Here is a 21815-nt window from a genome sequence, read left to right on the forward strand (position 1 = left end):
CTCAGTTCCAATGATGGAAAATCCCAATGCTTCAGCATACCAAGACATTTCGGACAATTGTAAGTTTCTACCTTTCCATAGTTTGGGTTTGGCCCTTTTGTATGGTGTGAAAGAACGTGACTAGTCCACACAAAGGATTGGGCATGGCTGCTCATTAACTGATACAGGCTGAAATGTGTTAATGTCAGCAGTATGACTCCCGGCAGGTAACAGGAGCCTCAAACAGATGGATAATGCTTTTAGCAAAAGTGTTAGAGTTATTTCAACAAGTCTCAGGTTGCATGAATGTCGCAGTAAGGCCCTGATTTTCATCTGGAATTCGCATCCCATTGTGTTCAATGTAAATCCGTGTGCAGATGAAATAAGTGACCTGTCATTTGCGGTGGAAATCACATTGAATCGGAAGGACGTGGATTTAGCCCCATTCTAGGGGCTTATCTGTAGTATGCAGAGTAAAATCAAGGACTGCTATCATGCCCAATGATTCAGAGTGAATAGAAAGGACTGGCTTCAATAAGGAAAACAGGCTCACACGGTATGCAGGAGAAAAGTGGACTTTAATGACCAGGATGCAACGCGTTTCGCTGCGCATGCGCAGCGAAACGCGTTGCATCCTGGTCATTAAAGTCCACTTTTATCCTCCATACCGTGTCCTGGTCGGTCAGCGCCGTGTGAGCCGGTTTTCCTTATTGAAACCAGTCCTTTCTATTTACCTGTTATCATTCACCGGAGGGGAGCAGACGACCTGTTATCTATTGTGCTTTCATCATTGTTGTGTATTAGAGATGAGCGAACTTACAGTAAATTCGATTCGTCACGAACTTCTCGGCTCGGCGGTTGCTGACTTTTCCTGCATAAATTAGTTCAGCTTACCGGTGCTCCGGTGGGCTGGAAAAGGTGGATACAGTCCTAGGAAAGAGTCTCCTAGGACTGTATCCACCCACCGCCCACGGGAGTACCTGAAAGCTGAATTAATTTATGCAGGAAAAGTCATCAACCGCCGAGCCGAGAAGTTCGTGACGAATCGAATTTACTGTAAGTTCGCTCATCTCTATTGTGTATGATTCTACACAACCACCCAGGGTGAGTAGTCATCTATTCCTTCTCTCACACCGGGTATTATCAGTATTACCCTATGGAGCGCTTGTTCTTTTACTTTCAATGATTCAGAGGGCAGAAATATTTTTAATTTTAGCAGATACTTTAAAATATTTGTCCGATCAAGCCATATGGAAAATAATTTGATGACTTGTGTTGTCATCCGTGTGTAACCTGGACGGCCATTAATCTTAATGTCCGCAGTGTAACACTGTCAAGGATGCCTTGCAGTGAGGCCTTAAAGGAGAACTCTGGAATATAAAAATTGTCGCCCATACTGCCGGCAGTAAAAAAAATAAAGATGTACATACCTTCCTCCGCTCCCCCGGGGCCTTCGGTAACCGGCTCCGGTCTCCGCCGCGATCCACTTCCTGGTTGCTGGTGTTCGAATGAATCATACTGCGCTCAGCCAATCACCAGCCACAGTGAAGTCCGACTCGGCCAGCGATAGGCTGAACGGCAGTGTGAAAACGCTTCAGGACACAAAATTCTTCACTACACCGGCACCTGCGGCCGGGGCCGAAAACGTCACACTGCCGCTCAGCCTGAGTGCAGTATGATTCATTGGACCACCGGCAACCAGGAAGTGGATCGCGGCGGAGACCCGAGCCGGTTACCGGAGGCCCCGGGGGAGCGGAGGAAGGTATGTACATCTTTATTTTTTTTACTGCCGGCACTATGGGGGCCAATTTTTATGTTCTGGAGTTCTCCTTTAAACTGTGAGTGACTACCGCTGTGTCAACATAAGCAAAGTCACACCAGACAATGTTGGTATAAATCCCCTTGTCAGCACTGACTCCAAAGGAGCTCTGCCGTTTATTAGAAAATCACATTAGTTTTTACAATTGAAAAAAAGGGGAGGGTAAAACTGTCACATCAAATCATCGTTTTATATGCTGATTGGTCATTTTAGCATGGCGTAGCATAGGTCACTTATGTTGCATCTTCTCTATCTTGAGATTTTTCCATCCTTCCACAAAGCCCAGTATTTAGACTTCTTGTATCTTCAGGCTCCATCCAAGGTTCTCATCTTAATTACAGCAAAAGAGCAAGCTGAAATGTTTTGAATTAAGGAAAACAAAGTTCTTCTGCAATATTTTAAGTAAGAGTATATAGCATTTAGCAAAGGCATATGAGTATAGATATAGCAATCAATATATCAGAATATTATAGACTCAACAACACTACAGTTCCCTTGCAGTGGCTGCATGGCTCGCCTTGGCTTTCCCTGGAGCTCACCATTGATTCCACACTAAACTCCTTTACCCATTGGCTTGCCGAAACTCCCTTCCAAACTTCCCTTCCATGGAGTCTATTCAGTTTAAATCAAAGTAATAGAAAACATAAAATGGTGAGCAACCTGACTTTTCCAAGGAGGATAATCCTGCACAGAAATATATACACTTTGATCAAGCCCTTCAATTAGGGGAGAAGAATGTTCCTACCCCCCTTGTATCTTGGATTGCATATCACCGGATTCCAACATCCAACCACCGTTTCCCTTTTCTAGAAGACCGTATACCCAACTCTCAAAAAATAATGAAACTACCATAAGGAAAACCAAACGTATATATTTTTAAAATTATATTCTACGCATTTCAAGGCTTACCCTTTCATCAAGAAAATCAGTATTTCTTATAACCATCCTGTGACCAGAAATGGTGTACAATACATTCGTAAAGTTTTTTTCCACATTTTGTCATGTTGTTGACAACATCGGCCTCCACCACAGATATGACACGTAATATGAAACACCCCCCCCCCCCAATATATACAATTATTTTTCCTTCAGTTATATACCAGAATTGGTGCTCCAACATGAAACTTCCCATCTTACTATTAGTAGACATCATTCCCCATTACATAAAATTATTGTTTACTCATTTGTCAGAAGACAAATATATAAAGACAATATATAAAGACTATTTGCAAGAGCGTATAATGAACATTGTTTAGCAAATAGTGTTGACGTTGCCTTCATAAAATATTTGTCTTCTCTGTGGGAGATCTGATGATAAATGGATTATAATATAAGTATCAGGGATTGTATTCTAGCTATGTCCAGTAATAGGGCGTGTTGGGATTGTAGTCCTCTTTGTATAGACCACAGTAGAATTGCATAATGGTCATGCCTAATGGTAGGGATCGACTGATATTGATTTTTTAGAGCCGGTACCGATAACCTGGGAACTTTCAGGCCGATAGCCGATAACTTATACTTATATTCCGTCCATTTTTATTCCACCCCTCCCCCCCACAAATATCCTTAGTAAAATGAGGATGTGTGGGTATACCCTGATAAACTGTTTCTGGCCCCGCAGAAGCCGCTGCAGATCAATGATTTAAAGCGGGCGCTTTAAATCAATGAACTGCAGCAGTTTTTGTGGGGCCAGAGACCACCGCCCGCTTCCCTCCCCCTGCCTGTCCTGGGATTCTGAGTCCAACCACCGACGCTGCCCAATTGCCTTCCCCTGCCTATCCTCTGGCCAGAGACCTCCGCCACTGCCCCATTGCCTCCCCCATCCCTGGTTTTATAATTACCTGTTCCCGGGGTCCGCGTTACTTCTGGCTCCGGCAGCGTCCTGAGCTGTCACTGTGCGCCCCGGGCCACTGACAGTGACGTCTCGTTCAGGACGTCACTCGTCATTGCGCAGGGCACAGCAACAGCGCAGGAACCAGAAGTAGCATGGACTCCGGGAACAGGTAATTATAAAACCGGCGATGGGGGAGGCAATGGGGCAGTGGTGGCGGCAGTCTCTGGCCATAGGATAGGCAGGGGGAGGCAATCGGGCAGCGTCGGTGGTTTGACTCAGGACCCCAGGAAAGGCAGGGGGAGAGAAGCGGGTGGCGGTCTCTGGCCCCGCAAAAGCCGCAGCAGTTCATTGATTTAAAGAGCCGGCATTATGGGCAAGGTTAGATACCGATAACTTACAAAATTGTGAATATCGGCCAATCCGATAATCGGTCATTCCCTACCTAATGGTCTTGTCATTTTGGGGGTATAGTGTTTTAGTAGTTAGTTTTTGGTGTGAGGTTTTCTATATATATCCAGTGGCTAAGTATGATATAAATGTATTATGATAATGTCCATTGCTCAGGTCATGTTAGGGGTTATAGGGTTCTATGTATAAGTGTGTAAAAGGATTGTATTATGGCTTTATCCAGTGGCTGTAATATGTTGTTAGGAGGTGTAGTGTTCTCCATCTCTGTAAAGTGCACTCCGCAACATTGAAATTGCAACTCAAGGCAGTAGCAGGGGTTCAATGGTCTAAAAGCCAGATCAAAAGCCAATTAAACCTCAGAAATCGGAGCAAATTAGTGATTCCCTTTCATCCTACCAACAGCACCAGTGTTCTGCCCCTATGGAGCTAGTAGGACCGATGGCACTTTTTATGAATAAATAAAACCAAATGAAACACTTAAGCTCCCCTTCACTTTAAAAGGGGGCCCTCCCCAACATGACGTGTGTTTTTGTTTTCTGTCCTTCTGGGGACAGTAGGACAGGTGGTTCTTTTCTGTGGGGCTTTAGAGTCATTTTATTTGGATTATGTTTTCTCACCTTGTACGCCTGTGCTGCCTTTCGGCAGTTATCAGCTGTTTCTGCAACAGCAGGGTCTTTCTCCGCTGCGCTGTGCACTAGGCACTCTATTTGCAATATGTGTGGCTCGCGTGTAGTGCATTCCCCTTTTCGGCACAGGTTGGAGCTTCTGTGCCTCTCTCCTCCTGCTGCGTGCAGTGTTGAGGGACTGAAGGAGTCCCTGGCTCCAAAGAAAGCCTGATGTCAGACACCTTCTCCAACAGCAGAACCTGATGTCTCAGGGCACTCAGCTATGCTCTGATCTGCACAGATTCAACCTAACAGCCTGGAGGTTTGCCAGTCCCTCTTACAATATAGAGGGCTATCAGAGGCTGTCTTGAGGACATTATACTACTCCAGAGCGGAGGCCATGAATCGAGCCTATGCCAGGTGAAGCTCATTTTTTTTTAAAGATGGTGCCATGCTAGGTAGGCAGAGGCTTCAGATCCACCTCTACCTTTTTACTCCTTCAGTTTCTGAAAGACAGCCTAGACAAAGGTCTAAGTATATCTACTTTGAAGGTGCAAGTGGTGGCTATTTCAGCCTTTCTAGGAATATCCATCACTCAAGACCCTCTGATCAAATAGTTCCTTAAAGGTGCTTCTAGACTTAAGCCTACCATCCTTTCTCCTGTCCCTCAGTAGGATTTGTCTGTAGTGCTCAGGGAGCTAACTTATACCCCTTTTGAACTTTGGAAAAAGTCAAGTTCAAGTATCTATCCTTAATGGTTAGCTTCCTGCTGGCAACCACATCTGCCAAAAGAATTGGAGAGCTTCAAACCTTTTTTTTAGTCCATGACCCCTACACAAGGTTCTTGCTAGATAGGCTACTTCTTCGGTTCTTGCCTTCTTTTATAGAACTTGAATCAGTTGATTTATCTGCCGGTCCTGGCAGCTGCTCCTTCCTTGGAAGAAGGAAGGTCACTTCATACCCTGGGTATCTCCGGGTGTCTGTGCCTGTTTGAGCAGCAGTGAAGATTTCCGAAAGGATGAAAATCTGCTTTTGATCCACACTGGCAAGAACAAGGACTATATGGCTTTCAAGTCTACCTTAAGCCACTGGATAAAGAAGGCTATCGGCAGTTTCTTCGTCCATCAGGATTTAGAGCTTCCTGCCTTTAAGGTGCACTCCACTAGTTCTGATTCCTAGTCCATCTGTCCTAGCTCCACAGGAGCAGTACACCCCACTTGTGCTGCTGTAGGACTAGAGGAAAACAAATTATCATTAGAAATTAACGCTTGTGTGATGCCTCCTGTTTGTCAACAAGTTATTGACACTTGTCTGTAACTAAAAGGGACTTAAATGGGCACTGTCACCAAACTTTTTTTGTTTTGTTTTAGTACTTATGTACTACAACATATCTCTAATATAGATCCATTATTTTTTTCCCCATTAAAATAGTTTAATTTACATTTGAAAACTGGCCACTATGGGTCTTCCTCCTAGTGGCCGGCTGCAGGCTGGCGAGACGTCACGCTTGAATTCGGACCGATGCCGGCCAGGCAATCGGTCCTAATTCATTCAGCCTGCGTTCGCTCCCTGCCTGTCAATCAGACAGGCGGGAGTGAGCGCTGAGCGTGCATTGGCTCCCTGGCCTCACACACCCACCCTGCCTCCCGGCATATACGTGCTGCTGCTGCCTCAGGAAGGACTCAGCTCTTGGGTATGTCTCTTTTGGGGGGGGGTTCGGGTTGCGCCGCATAATATATGTTAGGCGTCTACAGTAGGAGTCTTTATTTCAGGTACACTAATGGCTTTACGTTACGGTGATTTGGTTGGGGAACCAGTGATTGGGTAAAGTTAGGTAGCTTGATGTTGTAATAGTTAAACCTAGTGAAAGTAGAGGATAAACACTAGATGTTATCTGGCTACTTGAAGATAGATATCTCTGTATTGAATGGCTCTTCTTAAGAGTCTCTTTATATGAAGAATTTTAGGACCTTTTCTGAGGATACCGACAGACTTGTGATTTTCTGTTTATCTAGCCTCATATGGCCTGATGTACCCTCAACACATAAAAAAACTGAGAGAAACACAATATTGCACAATGTTGTATACTTCAATCTGGATGGAGAGGAGCCCTTTCCTTGTGAAAATAATAGCCTGCTGTTTTGCTGTTACAGACTCAGGGCTCCAGTCAATCCAAATTCAGGGCTCCACATCCACCTCTACCAGAGACCAGAGTTACAAATATAGACCTGTAGAACCATCTAGATCTAGCTGGCAGAATGCCCCAATGAGCATCAGCCTGTTAAACATTTAATAGACAATGGTTGATCCACTTTCTATTGAATATGAAATGATGGCTCAACAGTTAGAACTGGTTGTTTGAACCAGGTACCAGATTAAGGGTAGGGTCACACGACATGGATCCGCAGCATATATTACGCTGCGGATCTGGCGGTTTCACACTTATTCACAGTGGCAATCCGCCGCTCCGAGCAATCACACAGGGCGAGTTGCTGAGCGAGTCACAGCGCGTATGCACAGTGTACTCACACAACATGGCCTCACCGTAATGTCTGTGAGTAGACTGTGAGCAAGCGCGGTGGCTCGCAGGCCCCTGCTTGACTGCTCGGAGCGTCAGATTGCCGCTGCGAGCAGGGGGGGGGGGGGGTGCGGCTGGAGGCACACTAAGGGTCGGGTCACCAGCAGATCCGCAGCATAAAATACACTGCAGATGCGTGTCGTGTGGTTCTACCCTTAAAGGAATAGGTCAGACCTATTCAGGCCCGATATGAGCTGAGGACACCTTTTGGATAGGGGATAAGATGTCTAGGGGCGGAGTACCCCCTTAAGCTACTAACTACTAAAACAGGAAGGCTGTGAAGGAGCAATAAGGAAAAAAAATTAATAGGTAAAAATCTGATAAAAGCAGCAAAACTCGAGACAAGGGGACTCCTTGCCAGAGATAGTAAAACTAACCCCAAAATGTTCTTTAATTACATAAATAGTAAAAAGGTTAAAACTGAAAGTGTTGGCCCTTTAAAAAGTAATGAGGGAGGAGCTATAGGGGGCTATGAGAAAAAAGCAAATACATTGAACACGTTCATCTCCACTGTAGAAAAATGAAATGCCAGGTAAAATACAGCAGGATAAGGGAAAATCTCCCTTACGTGTCACTTGTCAAACCGAGGAGGAATGAAAGGGGTACTCCGGCCCTAAGACATCTTATTCCCTATCCAAAGGATAGGGGATACGATGTCTGATCGCTGGGGACCCCCACAATCTCATGCAGCACCCACCTGATGATCGCTCCATGTCTGAAGACTCACAGCGCCAGGGCCGGAGTATTGTTACATCACGACTCCGCCCCCTTGTGACATTACGCCCTGCCCCCTTAATGCAAGCCGTCATGCCTCCTCCCATAGGCTTGCATTGAAGGGACGGGGTGTGACATCACAAGGGGGCGGAGTCGTGACATCACGATACTCCGGCCCCAGGGTCGTGAGTCTTCAGAGACGGAGCGATCATCGCTTCATGCAGCTGAGACAGGTGGGTGCTGCATGAGAGATTGCAGGGGTCCCCAGCGGGAGGACTCCCGTGATCAGACATCTTATTCCCTATCCTTTGGATAGGGTATAATTTGTCTTAAGGCCAGAGTACCCCTTTAAAGTGTCACCTAAAAAATTTTTTATAGACAAATCACCAGGTCCAGATGGCATTCACCCCAGGTTCTAAGGGATTTAAAAAATGTAATAGACAGACCACTATTCATAATATTTAAGGACTCTATAGTGATAGGGTCTGTTCTCCAGGACTGGCAAATAGCAAATGTGGTGCCAATATTTAAAAGGGGGGCAAAAAGTGGCCCGGTAATAATAGGCCTGTAAAGATCAATAGTACAAGCAAATGTAAGAAACTTTGTAATATATGTCATTAGACAAAAATTATTCTCTCGCCTGTTATCGAGTTTCCCCCTCCCCCCCACCCTTCTCTCCTTTGAGACTGTGTTCCACTCTAAAAATCAGCTCAGCTATGTCCTGTGTCTGCACAGGAGAATTGCAAATTAGAGATAAAGCCTGCAGAGCAAAAATCTGCTTAAGATGCCATATACAAGTTATATAATGCTGGTTCTCATGTACACACAGGACAGTTTATCCTGAAAAGTCATCTGAAATGACAGGTACATTTTAACCTCTATTATATGTTAATTCTATTTTCTAGAAGATGCTATATTGAAGTGTTTCGATAGAAATAAATATGACTCTATATCAGCATGGGTTTATGAGGGATCATTCCTGTCAGACTAACCCGATCAGCTTTTATGAGGAGGTGAGCTCAGGATGGACCAGGGGGAACCGATGGATGTTGTATATCTTGATTTTTATAAAGCATTTGATACGGTGCCGCATAAAAGGTTATTACATAAAATGAGAAGGATTGGGCTGGGGGAAAATGTGTGTAAGTGGGTAAGTAACTGGTTTAGTAATGGGAAACAGAGGGTAGTTAATAATGGTGCATACTGTGATTGTGTGACTGTTGCTAGTAGATCACCACAGGGGTCAGTTCGGGGTCCTACACTTTTTAATATCCTTATTAATGACGTTGTAGATGGATTATATAGTGAAGTATAAATCTTTGCAGATGAAACTAAGCTCTGTAAAGTGGTTACGACAGTAGAGGACAATGCACTGTGTAGTAGATAACACAATAGAGGACAGTGCACTGTCACAAATTGATCTGGAAAGGTTGGAGGTTTGGGCTGAGAAGTGGCAGATGAAGTTTAACACTGATAAATGTAAGGTAATGTACATGGGGAGGAAAAATACGGGCTGGGAATATGTATTAAATGGGAGAACACTTGGGACGACTGATATGGAAAAGGACTTAGGATTCTTAGTCTGTTTTAACTGTTGTAACCAGTGTTGTGCAGCTGCTGCCAAGGCAAATAAAATCATGGGGTGCATCAATAGGGGCATAGATTCACACGACAAGGAAATAATTCTATTACTGTAGAAATCACTAGTCAGACCACACATAGAATACTGTGTACAGTACTGGGCACCAGTGTACAAGAAAGATATAGTGGAGCTGGAGAGGGTTCAAAGACGGGCAACCAGGGTAATACGGGGAATGGGAGGACTACAGTACCCAGAAAGATTATCAGAATTAGGGTTATTTAGTTTAGTAAAACAACAACTAAATATCTGTAATTACAGTACAGAAATTTTTCCCATGATATGAGAAAGAAGGTTTGTATACCAGCACAGAAGGGATTCTTTACGGTAAGAGCAGTGAGACTACAGAGGAAGTGGTCATGGTGAACTCAAAGGGGTCTGGATGCATTTTTGGAGAATAATAACATTATAGGTTATGGATACTAGATTTATAGGGACAGAACGTTGATCCAGGAATTTCTTCTGATGCCATATTTGGAGTCGGGAAGGAATTTTTCCCGTAGTATGGGGCAATTGGCATCATCCTCATTAAGGACTTTTGCCTTCCTCTGGATCAACACAATAAGGATAAAAGTAGAACTTAATGGACAATTGTTTATTTTATTTTTTATTTTTTTTAACCCTATCAACTATTTTACTATGTTATGAAATTGTCCAAGTGTGTGACATAGGGGGATTTGATTGTGACCACTATTGCAGAGTCATGATCTCAGTATAGCAATGTGGAATAATGGTGCTGTAAAAGTAGGACCTCAAGGACCACATGTTTTGTATGCAACCATTCACCAGACTGACCTGTGGACCACTGGATGTTAAGTTCTTACAACCGCTTCATCTCCCTGTGTAATAGGGAATGTGGAAACAAGAAATGATGGAAGCAGATGGCCGCACAAACCATTCAGTGATCTCTCATGTGTACTTCCCCTCGTTGTCGTCAAGTGCACATCTACGAGATCAGGGCTCATTTCCTGCAAGCGTCGGCCCATGTAAAAAAGTCCTAACAGCGAGGCCATTTCAAATAAGTCAATGATATGGCCATCCAAAAAAAACAGGGAACAACTCCGATAGTGACTACTGAACCAACTTCCCTAGCCAAAGGGTTAATAAATACATTTCAGGTGATGAAGGCAGGAAAGCGAAGGAGATAAATGTAGGTGGATTAGGGTATTAAAAAAGATTAATAATAACCTGCCAATAGTACTGGTTTTTATGGGAAAATTCTGTAAATCAGACTTCATGAGATGTGGCTTATGCAGATTTACACACACACATTTTTAGGCAGTTTTGGAGACCTAAACCCAGTCCAAAGACTTCAACAAAGAAATGCTGTCTGTATTATAAGCAAAACAGTATACCGTATATACTCAAGTATAAGCCAAGTTTTTCAGCACAATTTTTCGTGCTGAAAACGCCCCCCCCTCTGCTTATGCTCGAGTGAACTCTCCGCCTGTCAATCCCTTCATCAGTGGTTTTCAACCTGCGGACCTCCAGCTGTCCGGGCATGCAGGCGTGTTGTAGTTTTGAAACCTCTGGAGGCCCGCAGGTGAAGACCACTGCGGCCTTCGTCATCATCCAGCCCCCCCCCCCCTTTGTTTTGTACTCACCTCCCCTCGGCGGGAAGTTAGGGTGAGCTGGTCCGGGCCATCTATGCTGCAGGGACCCGGACTAGTGGCGTTGCCTTGACGATGACGCACAGGGTCGTTCATGCGCAACGTCCCTGTGCGTCGTCGTCAAGGCAACGTTGCTTGTCCTGGGCCGTGCCCTACCACGGAGAAGAGGCCCCCCCGGTGAAATGGACAGCCCGCAATCACTAACCCTCCCTACCGGACGGTCCTTGCAGCATAGATGGCCCGGACCAGCTCACCCTAACTTCCTGCCGAGGGGAGGTGAGTACAAAACAAAAGGGGGGAGGGGGGGGGGGGCTGGAGGATGATGATGAATGCTGCAGTGGTCTTCAACCTGCGGACCTCCAGAGGTTTCAAAACTACAACACCCAGCATGCCCGGACAGCCAATGGCTGTCCGGGCATGCTGGGAGTTGTAGTTTTGCAACATCTGGAGGTCCACAGGCTGAAGACCACTGATGAAGGGATTGACAGGCGGTGATGATGAAGGGGGGGGGGGGGTGATGACATGGGGCGGATGATGTATTTCCCACCCTAGGTTTATAGTCGAGTCAATAACTTTTCCTGGGTTTTTGGGGTAAAATTAGGGGCCTCGGCTTGTATTCGGCTAGGCTTATACTCGAGTATATACGTTAGGTTATGATCCACGCACCTTCCCCCCCACCATATTGCCTGCCATCCACTTAAAATCTTGAAGAAATGACACTTCAGATAGTTTACATTTCAATTTTAAACAAGTAGAACATTACCTCAAGTTACACTTATTTCTTGGCATTCATGTAGTTTCGAGATAGATAAGGTAAAAGGTTCTTCAAAATCTCCACCCTTCCAAATCTTATAAAAAAGCTGGCCTTCCTGATTAGTGCCAACGTCTCTTAGCTGCCACTCTCATCCAACAGGTAGGTAGTTGGGCTTTACATCTATATAAGATGGGCTGCAAATCTATATATTTAAGATAAGAGGGAATTGGTATGTTATTCATCTGTTTGTTTTTTAAATTACCGTATATACTCGAGTATAAGCAGAGTTTTTCAGCACGATTTTTCGTGCTGAAAACGCCCCCTTCGGCTTATACTCGAGTGAACTCTCCGCCTGTCAATCCCTTCATCAGTGGTCTTCAACCTGCGGACCTCCAGAGGTTTCAAAACTACAACTCCCAGCATGCCCGGACAGCCGATGGCTGTCCGGGCATGCTGGGAGTTGTAGTTTAGCAACATCTGGAGGTCCGCAGGTTGAAGACCTCTGATGAAGGGATTGACAGGTGGTGATGATGAAGGGGGGGGGGATGATGACATGGGGGGGATGATCTATTTCCCACCCTAGGCTTATAGTCGAGTCAATAACTTTTCCTGGGTTTTTGTGGTGAAATTAGGGGCCTCGGCTTATATTTGGGTCGAGTATATACGGTAATCTTCCAACTAATAATTGGCAAAAAATGTTCCTTTTTGTTGTGTGCCTTACATTGTACCTCATGTGATGACTGTCTTTAAGCTATTTTTTTTTTTATTGTCCTGTGTTCATAATTAAAGGGGTATTCCAGGAAAAAAAATGTTTATGTATCAACTGGCTCCAGAAAGTTAAACAGATTTGTAAATTACTTCTATTAAAAAATCTTAATCCTTTCAGTACTTATGAGCTTCTGAAGTTAAGGTTGTTCTTTTCTGTCTAAGTGCTCTCTGATGACACGTGTCTCGGGAAACGCCCAGTTTAGAAGAGGTTTGCTATGGGGATTTGCTTCAAAACTGGGCGTTTCCCGAGACAGGTGTCATCAGGTGTATCAACCTTAACTTCAGAAGCTCATAAGTACTGAAAGGATTAAGATTTTTTTAATGGAAGTAATTTACAAATCTGTTTAACTTTCCGGAGCCAGTTGATTTATATATATAAATTTTTTCCCGGAATACCCCTTTAACTCTTCCATATATGTGACTTTGTACATTTATGGCTATAGAAGACCATGTACTTTCTTGTGGCCCATCTTATGGGCCTGGTAGCCATCATGATGCCTGTTGACTGCAGTCCCGACCCCCTTCTGGACAACCACTGGTACCTATGGGCTAAGACACATGAGAAAACATACAACAACAAGGTAGGTTCTTTTTTTTTTATTTTTTTTTTTTTTATCTCAACTTTATAAAACAGCCGCATAACTTCTTGTGATCCGAACTTGTCTTGAATGTTATAGGAAGATGAGCTGGGAAGACGTGTTATCTGGGAGGACAATCTGAAGTTTATCATGGTTCACAACCTGGAATATACTTTAGGTCTTCACTCCTATGAGGTTGGAATGAACCATCTTGGAGATATGGTGAGAATATTACGAGAATATATGGAATAAGGAGTACAGTGACCCCCCCCCCCCCGACCTACCATGGCCCCGACATACGATCATTTCACCATACAATCACTCTCAGAGGCCATCGCATGTTGAAGGCAGCATCAACATACGATGCTTTTGTATGTCGGGGCCATCGCTTAAACGGCTACCCGGCAGCGCAGACTGCTTCAGCTGCCACCGGATAGCCGTTTACGGTGCCCCGTGTGCTCCGCTGATGATCACTTACATGCGATGGTTTCAACAAACGATGGTCCATTTGGAACGTATTACCATGGTATGTTGAGGGACCACTGTATAGAGCCCGACAGTCCTAGAATAGAACCTCTGTTGTGATAGCACGTATCTAGTGTACTATGGATGAGGCTAGATTTCACTGCATTCTCTGTATAGTTCTGTAGGGCTGTGCAGGGCAAGTACTGAGGGCAATAGGCCACTGACCAATCCATATGTGCTTCTTTTTGAAATGAGGATTCATTTTCAAAATCTTTACAGTGTTTCTCCATTTGTCTTACAGACTAGCGAGGAGGTATTGGCTACAATGACTGGGTTCAGAAGTGCAGATATTTCCATGTCCAATGACTCAAACTTGACAGAGGAAATATTAAAGTCAAAAGTCCCTGAGTCCATAGACTGGAGGAAGCAGGGTTGTGTGACCGATGTAAAGGATCAGGTATAAAAAGGTTATATTTATTTACTGTGTCTATATTAGTTGAAAGTGGAGGTTTAAAAGGGGTACTCCGCCTCTAGACATCTGATGTCTGATCACGGGGGACCCCTGCGGTCTCCCTACTGCACCCGGCATTCGTTTAGTGTACTGGGTGCAGCGCCGGAGGTTCGTGATGTCACGGCCACGCCCCGCTCTTGATAAGGTCACACCCCCTCAAGTCTATGGGAGGGGTGTGATGCACGTGCATGGGGTGCCGCAGCCGAGATCGTGGGGGGTCCCCAGTGGCGGCCCCCCCCGTGATCAGACATCTTATCCCCAATCTTTTGGATAAGGGATAAGATGTCTAGGGGTGGAGTACCCCTTTAAGAACATTGGCATATTGATACCAGGTGGCACATCTAGAGTATAGATGAGATTCCAGAACAATTAACCACTTTTAGTATTTAAAAATTAAACAGACAATTGGGTTCCCAGATTAATAAATCAAATGCACTTGTTTTTCCTGATACCCGATACACTGACACTTGGTTTTCGAGATACATGATACACTGACACTTGGTTTACGAGATACATGATACACTGACACTTGGTTTACGAGATACATGATACACTGACACTTGGTTTACGAGATACATGATACACTGACACTTGGTTTACGAGATACATGATACACTGACACTTGGTTTACGAGATACATGATACACTGACACTTGGTTTTCGAGATACCCGATACACTGTCACTTGGTTTTCGAGATACATGATACACTGACACTTGGTTTACGAGATACATGATACACTGACACTTGGTTTACGAGATACCCGATACACTGACACTTGGTTTTCGAGATACCCGATACACTGACACTTGGTTTACGAGATACCCGATACACTGACACTTGGTTTTCGAGATACATGATACACTGACACTTGGTTTTCAAGATACATGATACGCTGACACTTGGTTTTCGAGATACCCGATACACTGACACTTGGTTTTCGAGATACATGATACACTGACACTTGGTTTACGAGATACCCGATACACTGACACTTGGTTTTCGAGATACATGATACACTGACACTTGGTTTTCGAGATACCAGATACGCTGACACTTGGTTTTCGAGATACCAGATACACTGACACTTGGTTTACGAGATACCCGATACACTGACACTTGGTTTTCGAGATACCCGATACACTGACACTTGGTTTTCGAGATACCCGATACACTGACACTTGGTTTTCAAGATACATGATACGCTGACACTTGGTTTTCGAGATACCAGATACACTGACACTTGGTTTTCGAGATACCAGATACACTGACACTTGGTTTTCGAGATACATGATACGCTGACACTTGGTTTTCGAGATACCAGATACACTGACACTTGGTTTTCGAGATACCAGATACACTGACACTTGGTTTTCGAGATACCAGATACGCTGACACTTGGTTTTCGAGATACATGATACACTGACACTTGGTTTTCGAGATACATGATACGCTGACACTTGGTTTTCGAGATACCAGATACACTGACACTTGGTTTTCGAGATACCAGATACACTGACACTTGGTTTTCGAGATACATGATACGCTGACACTTGGTTTTCGAGATACCAGATACACTGACACTTGGTTTTCGAGATACATGATACACTGACACTTGGTTTTCGAGATACATGATACGCTGACACTTGGTTTTCGAGATACCAGATACATTGACACTTGGTTTTCGAGATACATGATACACTGACACTTGGTTTTCGAGATACATGAAGCACGTAGGTTTGGGTGTAGTATACAAAAATTCTAACTGGAGCTGGTTCAAAGGCAACTAGAGTAATAAAGGGAATAGGTGGACTACATCACCCAGAGCGATTATCAAAAATAGTGTTATTTAGTTCAGAAAAAATACATCTTAGTGGAGACCTAATAATGATGTATAAATGTAACATATTTTAGATACATGAGGCATTGTCACATGGGCCCCAGACTAATGCTGCACTAATACTTGAGTTTCCGGTGAATCATTGACACAAAGGCAAGTCACACTATTACTAAGCATAGTGGGAGTCACTGGAAAATTTTTAAAGGGGTACTCCGGTGGAAAACTTTTTTTTTTTTTTTTTAAATCAACTGGTGCCAGAAAGTTAAACAGATTTGTAAATTACTTCTATTGAAAAAAAAAAATCTTAATCCTTCCAATACTTATTAGCTGCTGAATACCACAGAGGAATTTTTTTTTCTTTTTGGAAAATAGAGCTCTCTGCTGACATCACGAGTACAGTGCTCTCTGCTGACATCTCTGTCCATTATAGGAACTTTCCAGAGTAGGAAAAAAAATCCCCATAGCAAACATATGCTGCTCTGGAAAGTTCCTAAAATGGACAGAGATGTCAGCAGAGAGCACTGTGCTCGTGATGTCAGCAGAGAGCACTGTGTTCCAAAATGAAAATTATTTCCTCCGTAGAATTCAGCAGCTAATAACTACTGGAAGGATTAAGATTTTTTAATAGAAGTAATTTACAAATTTGTTTAACTTTCTGGCACCAGTTGATTTAGAAAGAAAAAAAAAAAGTTTTCCACTGGAGTACCCCTTTAATGTTCTACAATATAAAGTCAAAGGGGGACATGTATCAAAGATTTTACCCCTGTTTTGTGTGTAATTTTTTGCGCTAAATTTTGCGCAAGCCCTTTTTTTTGCGCAATTTTTTTGCGCACGTTTTGGTAGAGCATGTCCTCCAGATGTGGCTGAATCAGGGTACCTTTTTACACCAAAAATTTTGCCGCAAGAGCTGTTTTTTTTCCGCAAATATAAGCCATCTTGGACTTAACGTAGCGAGATGCTCTAAATCATCGATTCTATTTTCCAAAGAGTGGATTTAGGAGATTACTATATTTACCCGAAATTTATGAAGCTCATTGCACTTGATTGATAAATTTAGCGCTTCTGCACATAATTTAGAATTCGGGAAAAGGGGTAAAATGCTTCTACCATACACAAATAATGATACATGTCCCCCAAACAGTGTATAAACAACCTCTAGACCCCGATGGCAGTAATATTTTTCTCTGGGTTTGTGGTCTCTTGACATTTATCTTTCCTAGGGTCGATGCAGTTGTAGTTGGGCATTCAGTAGTGTGGGGTCACTGGAGTGCCAGCTGAAAATTAGAAAAGGTAAGTTGACCTCATTGAGTGCTCAGAACCTAGTGGACTGCTCAAGCTCATATGGGAACAGTGGATGTGCTGGCGGCTTCCCTGTGGCAGCATACCGATATATCATGGACAGTGGCATAGAACCAGATGGCACCTACCCCTTTGAAGGACAGGTAATCTAATGGATTATATACATTAGAGTATTGATAATATAAGGGTAGGCTCAGCATAATACAACACTGGATTACGTTATCGTTTTTACTAGGATATGAAATGCCACTTCAGTACCTCAAGGAAGGCTGCAAGCATTACCAGCTACAAAGTAGTACCATACGGAGATGAAAATGAGCTGAAACAAGTCGTGGGCAAAGTGGGTCCTGTGTCTGTGGCCATTGATGCCGGCCGGAGATCATTTTACTTATACAAACATGGTAAATACATGTGTTTTCAATGATATTTACATGGCTCAATATGAATACAGTGACCTCCCGACCTACGATGGCCCTGACATACGATCATTTCAACATACGATGGCCTCTCAGAGGCAGCATCAACATACGATGCTTTTGTATGTCGGGGCCATCGCATAAACGGCTATCCGGCAGCGCAGACTGCTTCAGCTGCCACCGGATAGCCGTTTACGGTGCCCCGTGTGGTCCGCTGACGATCACTTACCCGTCCTCGGGGCTCCGGCGCGTCCTCTTCAGGATCCAATGCATCGTCGGCGCTCTCCATCGTCGTCATCACGTCGCTGCGCACGCCGTCCCGTCATCCAATAGGAGCAGTGTGCGTCGTGACGTGATGAAGAGCAAGGATGCTGGGGAAGCAGAGGCCTTGCCGGAGCGTCGGGGATACCCCGGGGACGCGGCGACAGCGATGGAAGGCGACATCCAGGGCAGCAGTGACGAGCGGTGACGGTCCGGAGCGACAGGGACAGGTGAGTATAACCTCCAATACCAGTGGTCTTCAACCTGCGGACCTCCAGATATTGCAAAACTACAACCCCCAGCATGCCCGGACAGCCGTTGGCTGTCCGGGCATGCTGAGTGTTGTAGTTTTGCAACATCTGGAGGTCTGCAGGTTGTAGACCACTGTCCTATACTTTACATTGCACGGATCCCTCAACATACGATGGTTCCAACAAACGATGGTCCATTTGGAACGGATTACCGTCGTATGTTGAGGGACCACTGTATGGGTATGATGCCAAGTTGGCTACTGTGTGCAAGGGGTGAACCATTTTACAAAGCAAACATATTGGCCATCAAGCCATTGACTTATCTGAAAAAATACATAGGGGAAGATTTATAAAAACCTGTGGAGAGGAAAACTTGCCCAGTTGCCCATAGCAACCAATCAGCTTGCTTCTTTCATTTTTATGAAGGCCTGTGAAAAATGAAAGCAGCAAGCTGATTGGTTGCTATGGGCAACTGGGCAAGTTTTCCTCTGCACAGGTTTTTTTTTTATAAATCTCCCCCATGGTTGGCAGATTCTTGATGTCTTACTTTCTTTGCTCCATGTTTATATCGTCCTGTTTCCTAAAACCGAACATAACCAAGGTACAACCTGCAAGTTGATAATGCTCAATAACTCCATGCCCCCTTTAGGTAGTAAAAACAGCAGCAGTCTCCTTCAGGTAGTCCCCTTAGTAAAAACAGCAGCAGTCTCCTTCAGGTAGTCTCCTTAGTAAAAACAGCAGCAGTCTCCTTCAGGTAGTCCCCTTAGTAAAAACAGCAGCAGTCTCCTTCAGGTAGTCTCCTTAGTAAAAACAGCAGCAGTCTCCTTCAGGTAGTAAAAACAGCAGCAGCCCCCTTTAGGTAGAAAAGACAGAAGAAGCCCCCTTTAGGTAGAAAAGACAGAAGAAGCCCCCTTTAGGTAATAAAAACAACAGCAGCCCCCTTTAGGTAATGTAAACAGCATCAGGCCTCTCTAGGTGGTTAAAGGGGTACTCCGGTGAAAACCTTTTTTCTTTTAAATCAACTGGTGCCAGAAAGTTAAACATATTTGTAAATTACTTCTATTAAAAAATCTTAATCCTTCCAGTACTTATTAGCTGCTGAATGCTACAGAGGAAATTCCTTTCTTTTTGGAACACTGATGACATCACGAGCTCAGTACTCTCTGCTGACATCTCTGTCCATTTTAGCAAACGTGCGCAGCAGGTGTATGCTAAGGGCCGCATGGTGGCTCAGTGGTTAGCACTGCTGCCTTGCAGTGCTGGGGCCTTGGGTTCAAATCCCACTAAGGACAACAATAAATAAAGTGTTATTATTATTATAACGTCAGCAGAGAGCACTGTGATCGTGATGTCATCAGAGAGCAGTCTTAAAAGAAAATAATTTCCTCTGTAGTATTCAGCAGCTAATAAGTACAGGAAGGATTAAGATTTTTTAATAGAAGTAATTTACAAATCTGTTTAACTTTCCGGAGCCAGTTGATTTAAAAGAAAAAAGGTTTTCACCGGAGTTCCCCTTTAAAAAAAAAAACAAAGATACTCACCTGGTCCTGTAGTCTGCAGCATGGCCTCTTCTTCCCTCTTCCTCGTGCATGATGACGTCACTCATGTGCCAGAGTGTAGAGAAAGGGCACTCGGGCCTCTTGCAGCTGTTTGCCTATCGCAGGCGGGGAGTCAATGGCTCTTCGCTCTGTTAATCAGCAAAATGCCGCATTTATCTATAGATGCGATTTTAGTCAAATGCGTCCAGGACCGGCCGGCTCTGCATAGTGGCGATGTGTACACTATACGTATCATCACTCAGTCAGGGGGGTGAGCTAGGCAGTTGCGAGGCCCCCTCAAGCGCGAGGCCTTAAGCGGCCACCTAACTCGCCTTATGGGAGAGCCGCCTCTGCTTTTACACATTACTTTGCTTCTCTAGTAATGCCTCTAAGTTTTTAAAGTCCCTTTTTCTACTACTAGGTGTATACTATGACCCACTGTGCTCCAGCTCGCAGCCGAATCACGCCGTACTTGTCATCGGATATGGTGCGGAAGATGGAGTAGAGTATTGGCTTGTTAAAAATAGGTAAAGCCCATATTGTTTTATGTCCTGGAGTTGTCTGCTATGAAACTGATGGGAACTGGTGTTATGGACTAATAAATAGTCAGCTAAGAGCTGGTATAGGCTGGTTATAGATAGCCTATGTTTTCCACGTGGAATCTGAACCAGTACTTGACTTGGGTCCAAGCTACCAGTTACTATAGCACGAAGCCAATGGACCCAATAATTTAAAGGGGTACTCCAGTGAAAACCTTTTTTTTTTTTCTTCAAATCAACTGGTTCCAGAAAGTTAAACAGATTTGAAAATTACTTCCTGAATTGAAGTTGAGTTGTTCTTTTCTGTCTGACCACAGTGCTCTCTGCTGACACCTCTGTCCATGTCAGGAACTCTCCAGAGCAGGAGAAAATCCCCATAGCAAACATATGCTGCTCTGGACAGTTCCTGACATGGACCGAGGTGTCAGCAGAGAGCACTGTGGTCAGACAGAAAATAACTACACAACTTCCTCTGGAGCATATAGCAGCTGATAAGTACTGGAAGGATTAAGATTTCTAATCTTAATAAAAAGAAAGTAATACTGTTTTTTTTTTTTGTTGTTTTTTTGTTTTTTGCAGCTGGGGACCATCATTCGGAGATGAAGGCTACATAAAAATAGCAAGAAACCATTATAACCACTGTGGAATCGCAAACTTTGGCTCCTATCCAGTTCTCTAAAGAAATCTCTTCATGATACTAAAAAAACTCTTTTTTATTTTTGCATCTAAAATTTGTGTTATTTTGTGTTTAGGAGCCTCAGTCAATCTCCAAATAAAAAGCTGACCCCCCCCCCCAACAAACCGCTGTAATTCATGGGCAAATGCTGTAACTGGAGCCACCATGAAAGTGGTCTGTTTATGTAACGTAGAGGTGTTCCAGGTCCTCCGGAACGAGAGATGCTTTCCACTGGGACTAATATCAACACAGGATTTCTTATTTGAAAATTAATTTTCTTAACTAGACACCCCCTTTAAATGACTAGGGACCTCAACCTCTGGGCTTTCATCACATAACATTGAGCAGATTTTGTGAAATAAAAAAAAATGTGGAGAAATCATTAAATAAAAATTTCTTCTTGGCCAATGTTGTTAGCTTGACGTCTCTCTCGAGTTCTTCTATCAAAATGACTTAAAGGGGTACTCCGGCGCATTGTGAGGTCACGGCCCTGCCCCCGTGTGACATCACGCTCCGCCCCCTCAATGCAAGCCTATGTGAGGGGGCGTGTCACGCCCCCTCACATAAGCTTGCATTGAGGGGGCGGGGCGTGATGCCACATGGGGCCAGGACCGCCACGCCCCCTGACAGCTGTCACGCCCCCTCACATAGGCTTGCATTGAGGGGGCTGAGCGTGACACCAAACTGGGCCGGGGCCGTCACGCCCCCTGACAGCTGTCACGCCCCCTCACATA

General features: G+C 44.2%; 1 protein-coding gene across 1 annotated transcript; it reads left to right on the forward strand.

Moving 5' to 3' along the window:
• LOC130295536 (cathepsin S-like) lies at nt 1–21515 on the forward strand. The gene is made up of 8 exons (XM_056546366.1): nt 1–59; nt 13152–13289; nt 13386–13508; nt 14053–14208; nt 17322–17543; nt 17636–17801; nt 20288–20393; nt 20985–21515. The coding sequence occupies exons 1-8, from the start codon at nt 27–29 to the stop codon at nt 21082–21084; spliced, it is 1044 nt and encodes a 347-aa protein (XP_056402341.1). The 5' UTR covers nt 1–26; the 3' UTR covers nt 21085–21515.
• The last annotated feature ends 300 nt before the right edge of the window (nt 21516–21815 follow it).

Source organism: Hyla sarda, chromosome 11, assembly GCF_029499605.1.
Source record: "Hyla sarda isolate aHylSar1 chromosome 11, aHylSar1.hap1, whole genome shotgun sequence".
Lineage (NCBI taxonomy): Eukaryota > Metazoa > Chordata > Amphibia > Anura > Hylidae > Hyla > Hyla sarda.

Excerpts from the sequence above, each read along its gene's own strand:
- LOC130295536 (XM_056546366.1), top strand. The coding sequence starts at position 27 with ATGCTTCAGCATACCAAGACATTTCGGACAATT. Across the intron at positions 13,290-13,385 it reads AGAAAACATACAACAACAAG|GAAGATGAGCTGGGAAGACG; the intron begins GTAGGTTCTTTT and ends TGAATGTTATAG. Across the intron at positions 14,209-17,321 it reads TGACCGATGTAAAGGATCAG|GGTCGATGCAGTTGTAGTTG; the intron begins GTATAAAAAGGT and ends TATCTTTCCTAG.